At 32.7% G+C, this 8199-nt stretch overlaps 2 protein-coding genes across 2 annotated transcripts; one reads left to right on the top strand and one right to left on the bottom strand.

Annotated features, from left to right (window-relative positions):
* Positions 1-1302: 1302 nt before the first annotated feature.
* LOC114422138 lies at positions 1303-3364 on the top strand. The gene is made up of 2 exons (XM_028388353.1): positions 1303-1617; positions 2578-3364. Exons 1-2 carry the CDS (start codon positions 1332-1334, stop codon positions 3216-3218), a joined length of 927 nt encoding a protein of 308 aa, XP_028244154.1. The 5' UTR covers positions 1303-1331; the 3' UTR covers positions 3219-3364.
* A 2818-nt stretch (positions 3365-6182) lies between these two features.
* On the bottom strand, positions 6183-6879 carry LOC114420870. The gene has a single exon (XM_028386587.1). The coding sequence runs from the start codon at positions 6786-6788 to the stop codon at positions 6336-6338; it is 453 nt and encodes a 150-aa protein (XP_028242388.1). The 5' UTR covers positions 6789-6879; the 3' UTR covers positions 6183-6335.
* Between the last annotated feature and the right edge of the window lie 1320 nt (positions 6880-8199).

Here is an 8199-nt window from a genome sequence, read left to right as displayed (position 1 = left end):
ATTATTAAAAGTTTAATTTCTTTTAAATCAACTATTGTAAGTAAGTAACATCATTAAAAAGGAGAGTCACATTGGTCAGTGGTCTTAAAATACTTGTCAATTTTTTAATTGCATCTAGACATCAATATCTTGGTTTTAACCAACTGACCAATCCCAATTTATATACTCAACTACAAGTTAATAACTCACTAATTTGACTTTTTTTAAAGTATAAGATATACTTTAGAAAAATAAAATATTAAATATCAGACCAAAAATAAAATAAAATAAAATAAATTATAAATGATAGATGTACCAAAAAAATATAAATGATATAATCAAAATTCTAACCATTTTACTATATATGTATATATTTTATTATAATATTATTTTTTCAACCAGTACTATCATTATCATCGAAGTCCTTTTGGAAAAACCCTTAACACAATGGTCAATTTATTTGCTTTCAAAATTACACAATAGTTGTGTTTTCGAAATTTATAATCTGTAATTGATGTTTTTCTTAAAGTATCATTAAAAAATGAATTTAATTAGTATAGGCTAATATGGGTTTTTATATTAATATTTTTCAAAAAGTAGATAACTATTTGTCACTCTTATCTGAATAAATCTCCTATATAATTAATAGGTTAGATTAGAATGTTGAAAAATGTATATATATATATATATATCAAAATTTTACACTTATGCCACTTAGGTCTTGGTAAAATTAACTTATAAGTTAATTGATGTTTATAAGCTATATGAAAAGTTTGAATTTTAAAAATTAGCTAATTGAATTGAAACTTAAAAGTGTTTGACGATAAGATTAACTAATAAATTATTAATTGACAAATATAAATGATATAAATAAATATAATTAATTATTTGATTAGAAAAGGTCAAAAAATATCAAGTAAGTTAATGAAAAAAAATGAAAAAGAAAAATGATTGATAAACAAACTTATTAATTTTTATAAGCTAAGCTTAATTTACGAAATCAAGTTAAAAGTCGATTTCCTAAACAAAGTTATATATAAGTTGGTTACTATGATCAGTATTATATTTCGAAGTGTTTTTGGTGTTGTTTTTCAATTTTATTTGCAACATACATTTTGGAGAGAGAATGAGAATCCTTTAACTTATTTTTGTTGAAAAAACGTTGTAGTGAAAATAATTTCATATTGAATACGTGGCCACTAAGTTGAGAAAAAGGCCTTGTCAAACGGCGTCGTTTCCGGAACTCACCCCCCTGGGAAGGACTAAAGATTCTCGTAACGGAAATACCAGAAATTCACAATTTCAGAAGCGCGGGGAGAGAGAGAGAACGGAGAGAGAGAGAGAGAGAGAAGATGGCGAGCAACGATGGAGGAGGAAAAGAAGAAAGAAGAAGAAGAATTGCAGAGAGAGGTTCAGATCGCATGGCCTTAATAACGGGTCGAATCAATGCGCTTCCTCCGACACCACCCTCTTCCGCGTCATCCCCAACCCACCGCAACATTCCTCGTCACGCGCAATCCATGTCGGTCGCAGCTTTCGACTCCAACTCAGATGATCAGCAGCAGCATCATCTTCCCCCTCGCCACCAGCGCCCTCAGTCGTTGTCTGCATTCACCGATTACCATGAAGATCTCACCGGTTCGTATTGCTACCTTCCCAATGTTCTTAATCTTGTTGGTTGATTGGACGCTCATAATTTTCTAAAGGGTGTCATAAAAATCTGAACTTTTACTTTTTTTATTGGAAGGGGTTTAAACAAAATGTAATTTGGATTTATAGTTTTCCTTCTATTCCTTTGAGATTGCTTCATTATGATGCTTGATTGGAGGTTAAGCAATACTTCAAGGAGATTCCATTGTTAATTGTGACTTAAATTTAATTAGAATGTAGATATAATGCGAAATAAAAATTACATTTTCATTCAACTATGTATACTATATTGTCATATATAGTAAAACTATTGATTGCATGTTTGGATCTTCATCTATGATTCACATTTAGTGCAAAATCATGCCAAAGACAATGCAAAAGCAATTAATGGTTGCGTTGGGAATCCACGTCTAAAACAGTGTCTAGCGTGTTTCCAAACATACTATATATGATTCTGAGTATAACATTTTTTACATTGATAGAAATACGGAAATGAAATTCTTGTTATTTTATGACCTGTAGAAAATATCGTGACCAATGTGTAAGTAACTGTGTTGTACTCATGTTTCATGCTTTAGTTTTCCTAAATTTAAATTGATTTCCATTCTTCAAATGCCAAAATTGAAGGTCCTTCACTCCTCTGCTATCAAGATGTATTACCTCGACAATTGTCTATGGTTATGGAATAGTAAAACATCAAGGAGAATCTATTTTGATAATGATAAGTGAAATTAACACTGACCTTCCTTGTAAGTGGTTTTAAGTTTTAACTGTATCTTCAAGGAATCCTGTTATGAACTCTGCAACTCTATAGCTGGTATTTTTGTAAGATTGTTCATATGTGCTCATTTTAGAATCACCGACTTGCCTGACAAAATTAGATATATTTTTCCATTGATTTTCCCCTTACTACATATCTTTGTTGATTGGATTCGTTGGGATTTTCAGGCGGTGCTGAAAATAAACGTAGTGTCTCTCTTTCTTCAGCAAGGCTAAAACATCAGGGCGGATTTAGGTACTCAAACATGGAAAGTTTCGACTTCAACCCTGAAGAGGAACCTCTTATACAGGATTCTGATACTATTACAGAAGCCAATAATCAAGTGTCTGAGGGTAATGTTGCCAAAATGAAACCACCTTCTGTCCCGTCAAACACAAAAAATCCAGCACATGACACACAACAGCTAAAGCAACCTCTCAGGCATAATAAGGATACTTTTTTCTCTTCAAGAGAGCTGAATATCTGCATTTTAGCTTCTGAGCCCACACGCGCCCTCAGTTCTCTGATAATAGCATTGCTGGTAGTTTTTTATTACATGATTTCAGAGAGAGTTTTGGCCTCAAGGCCTCTTTACATACTCTTGTTAACTGATGTTACAATTGTGCTTGCTCGCCTATATGGTGGAAAGGCAAGTGTCTTGGAAGAAGCTGAGGGAGAAAAAGTTAAAGCTACTGGAGATGGACACAATTGGGGTGATGCAGTAAAGCTTATGGAAAGGGGTTTGGTGACCTACCAGGCCATTAGAGGACTTTTCATAGATTGCAGTATTTATCTAGTGGTGGTTGTATGTGGTACCTCCTTGATGTAGTTCTGGCTGCTTGAGAATTGAGTTTGAGTACTTGCAATATCCCCAATTCCCCTTTTGGGCAAGTGCCTGCTCCCAAATAATTTTGTAGTAAATTTTTACTTGCTTTTATACCTTTGAGGACTATGATTTAATTTGAATTCAGAGTTGAGTTAGGCATATCATCTTTATCTCAAATTGTTTGCATTGCAGATGCCATTATATATTTGATACATTTTATGAATGTCTGAGAGCAGAGCTAAAATCATTTCAATTTGATGCCTCAATGATGCAGCCACACAGTATAATACAAGCCTTAATGGAAATCATTCCTCAGGATATGAGGTTTGAAGTTTGAACACTCGTATGAGAATAGGTGACATTTCACTCGGATGATAACTTTATTTGGTAGCATTGCATCTGGCAAAGATTTTGACTTGCTTGGTGAACAATTACACTCAATTTTTTGCTAATGATAACAAATAATGCTACAATACACTGAAAAGTTATACTGTATGAATAGACAAAATATTTTTACCATTGTGTTTCAGTGCATGTAATTTAACAGTTACAAAAAAGGAAGGAAAATAATACATAACAATTTTACTTTGTTGAACTGAGAAAATAACAACTGTGTACATGTAAAGAGAAGATTTCAATGATAAAGATATTACAGTATATACACTAATCTATAGTGCATATAATTAACCAATAATAATTGTTTCCGAGTTTGGGGATGTCAGAAATTTTCTTGCTGCTACTGGACCAGCTCCATTAGCCATACCCTCATATTTTATCAAGATTCCAAACTATATTACATATTTATATACATCAGCAAATTAAAAAAAATGTATTTGAAAATAAATTACATAGAATGATAAAAATAACAGGAAAATGACAAGTTTTTAGTGACTCCATAAAAATTGTTTCAAATGTTTGAGCATATTTATCTAGATTGATTTCTGTCTCGTTTGAATTTATAATATTTACAAATTTACAATGTATAAAAAGATATGGAATACTCAAAACAAAAGAACAGGCATGAACGCGTCTGGAGTAACTTTAAAAAAGTCATATGGAATAAATGCAGTAGAGATAGTAGAAAATGACATATCAGAGGCCTATTGGAAGTACGGTAAACATAATAAAGATTCCATCAAGTACTTAAACATTTCAAATTTCATTAAATATAAAATATAAAATATAAGCAATTTAGTTATTTGATATTTGATCCATGTCTTTTAGGGTAAAAATCTGATTGAGATTTCAAACTTGGCTATCTGTTTACTGCTAGATCTTGTTAGCTTCCTATGGTATTCATCATTCAAGGATAAGTTTCCACTGCAATTGAGTTGAGGGAACCCAAAAATGTATTCATTTTACACACATCACAATCATGCATGCCATAGTCACCAAAGTGAATGGTTCCATCAATAGAGGGTGCGTGGGGCTTAGAGTAGATGTCGCAAATTTCATCCTTGCCCAATATCAATCAATCAATAAGACAATAAACTTGGTAACTTTGGTAGATATGAGCTGCCAATTATAATGGCAAGAGAGCCAATTATAGGTTTTTCTGTTGCATTTATTTGACCTGCCATTTGGTTGAGTATTTTTCCTTCATGCACCTAATGTTATTATATGAGTGCCAGTGTGTCCTTAAGAGACACATATAGCAGACAGATATAACAGACAAATGGGTTTTTGATATCTTTGAAAAGCTTCACTTTTTTTTTAACCATGTTATTGGTATGGACTAATTTCCTCCGAAAAATCTGGTTAACCACCTTTAGTGGATTCTTCTCTCTCAACCCGATTTTTTCATCCACAAGACTCGTTAGTTTGAAAGCTTCACTTGATTCTTAATTATGTAGTGAATTTATGGAGAACAATAGTGAGGCTTTGTCTCCAAATTTGGAAGCCCCTTATTTACCTACTTGATGGGTGAACTAAAAAAACATTTATGGTTAGACAGTTTGGTCCAAAGGATATATGAAGGTATGGTAGAACAAGGACAAGCATTAAAATTCATGTACCCCACTGCACCAGTCTGAAACGCATCAGTGATGGGTAAGATAAAAGGGTTAACGAATTAGGACGCAAGAAAATAGCCCCTATAGCTTTTGCCATTCCAATTTTTTTAATCCTTTTCTCCCTGGATTACTTTATGACATTAAATAGAAGACTCAGATTCTGTTGAAAAAGAAGCTGAAGAGAAAGAAAAAAAACCAGATAGGTGGAAAGAAAGAGGAAATAAATTCTAAGAGGGACAAGTGAAAGAAGGTTGGATAGCACTAGCACATCATGTTGACAGAGCACATGGTTGTTGCAGTTACTTCTTTTTACTGGATAGACAGATATTATGGTCCCAGAATACCTGGAGTCTGTGGACCACCATACAAGTTGGTTAATGATTTTGTTGGTTGATCAATAGTGGAGGAATTTTATGCAAGGGAAATAATCATATCCTATTTTGTCACTATCTTGCAAAGTTAGAACATATAGAAGTAATGAAGACAATAGTGCTCTCAACCTTAAGCACATAAAATCCTAACAAGGAGAGCTTAAAAAATCATTCTCAAGTTCACTATCAAGTTATAAGTGAGCTGGAGGTTAGATGTGCTTTTCAATTATAACCATCAACAATGTAGTAATGTCATAATTTTGAGCAACTAGGAACAAATATGTTCAGCTCTGCTTACAATGTGTTGCAACTTGCATCTTTATTGTTATAGTAAAGGTTGTTTTATATATATGGATTGACACTGCCCTGACTAAAAAGGCTTAGCAATTGAGTCAAGGAGCACATCCAAACACCATGGAAAAAATTTCTTCTTAGAATTAGGGGTTGAATATAATTCAATCCTAAAAACTAACTCATGGAGTGAAAATTGTCCTGTACTTATGGTCATATCATTAGTCAATGTAAGATTTCCAACAATTCTATCATCAAGCTTACTACTCCATATGAAAAGATGAAAAACAGTGTCAGGAAAAAGAAATGGAAATATCAGATAGAACTTAAGTTCTATAGCATCTAATAGTGAAAGAGATTAACTAATAACTAGATGTCTCAACATTTGTACAATGCATCATAATTCATCGGAAAAAAATTGAAAATGAGTCCAAAGGAACTCAAAATTACAACATGTTACTCTTATGATTTATCTCTAATTCTCCATCATCCATCACTTCAATTTTCCCAAAGATCTTGGAGGGTGCTGCAAATCGAGCCGAGAAGGACCGAGAAACATTATCCGGGTCAGTGGAATAGCCATCGTCGAAGTTCTGTAAGTAGGAGGTAGGATCATACTGGACATGAAACACAGGTGAAGGTCTAAAGAATCTCCTCCTTTCCCTCTTGATCTTCCTCCACAATGCTTTCCAGCTTCCCATCTTCAATCTGGTCACCAATTCGTTGACACACACAATTGGATCGTAGCCAATTCTCTCATAACTTGACCAACTCAAATTGCTGTTGCTTCTTATGGTGCTCAGACAGTGACAATTTTCAAGGTTCATGGTGTATAGAACTAGCACAGAGAACCTTGGGAGCATAAAATGGTTTAGGGGACCAAGGTGTTTGAAGTGCATGCACCCTGGCTATTTATATAATGAAAACATAACAATTAACATACCCCTCTTTTTATCAACTCATCACCACCACCTCAGCACAGCAAGTACTTACAACAGGATAGGATCCAGAAAAAGAGTGAAAAATACTATAGTCCAGCAATGTTAATACTTCCTCGTGATGTCAGCAAATGAAATTGCAACTATATGGCTGTACTTTTATGTTGTCACATGGGGTATGGTTACTTTGGATAAAGATAAATAATAAATAAAAAAGTTATAATATGTAGAGAAATTGCTTATTGAAACACCTAAGTCCTACCCTATGTATTTGATGTGGCAGGATGTTATAAACAATATGGTTCCGCAATAGTAGTTTTTGTGTTTTCGGGTTCATAGCTAGGGAGTTCAAAACAAAAGAAAACCCTGAAAATAAGCAACGATTTGAGGAATTTTTATGTCTTTTTTATGCACAAATTTTTTGGTTCAGTGTAAGACTATAAGGCCACCTTATATTATATATAAATAAATATTGGTCGGTGCCTTAGCGTTAGGTTTTAGGATATATTTTCAATTTTTAAATCTGTTTAACCCTTTATATGGTTCTTTAATTTGTACAAGCGTTCGTTTCAATTTGACATGCTTTTGAATTCATGTATTAAAGTTACTGTGTGCTACTCAACCTTGTTGGCTCACTCTATTCCCTCCTTACCCTTTTCTTACCCTATTTTTTAATGGCCACCGCACTATGCTGCTTCTTTGGAAAGTTATTTTAGCGTTGTTTGGAAATGATGGGGAAAATTGAAATTGATTAAGAAAGAAAGAAAAAGTAAAACTGAAATGATTCATGCACAAAAAAGTGTTATTTCACACAGCTTTCGAAAGTTTGCTTAGCCATTAAATGGGAAGATAACATAAAGAGGGGAAAAGAAAAAGAATGGGATGATGGAAATTTTATAACATATATGAGGAATGTTGTTTGTAAGTTTTTTTTTACCATTTCTCCATTTACATTTTGCTCATTTTTTTAATTAAAGAAACAAGGGAGAAGGACATTAAAATTATGAAACTTAATTTTAAAAAAATATTTTATCTGTTTATTTCTTATATTTATAATAATTATAAAAATATCGCATATTTTATGTGTGTTGTTTTAAAAATGTATATATAAAATCATGAAAAATAAAAAAGTATTAGTTAATTTTATTTGGTTTGAAAAATATTTTTATTGTAAGTAATTATCAATTTGTACAAGAAATAGTGATAACTAAAGAGGGGATTTATGTTTTCACAAATTTTTATACAAGTCTTAAGAATAGGAAATAAAGTAAAACGAAGGTTGCAATTTTAATTGAAAACAAGGTTGATCTATCTCAACAGTCACCACTCCATGCCTTGTCCCATACTAGCTTAAAGGAAAATTATTAGCTTT

The sequence above is a fragment of the Glycine soja genome, chromosome 8, assembly GCF_004193775.1.
Source record: "Glycine soja cultivar W05 chromosome 8, ASM419377v2, whole genome shotgun sequence".
In the NCBI taxonomy this organism is placed as follows: Eukaryota; Viridiplantae; Streptophyta; class Magnoliopsida; order Fabales; family Fabaceae; genus Glycine; species Glycine soja.
The sequence above is the reverse complement of the archived record's forward strand: the minus strand, read 5'-3'. Positions and strand labels throughout refer to the sequence as shown.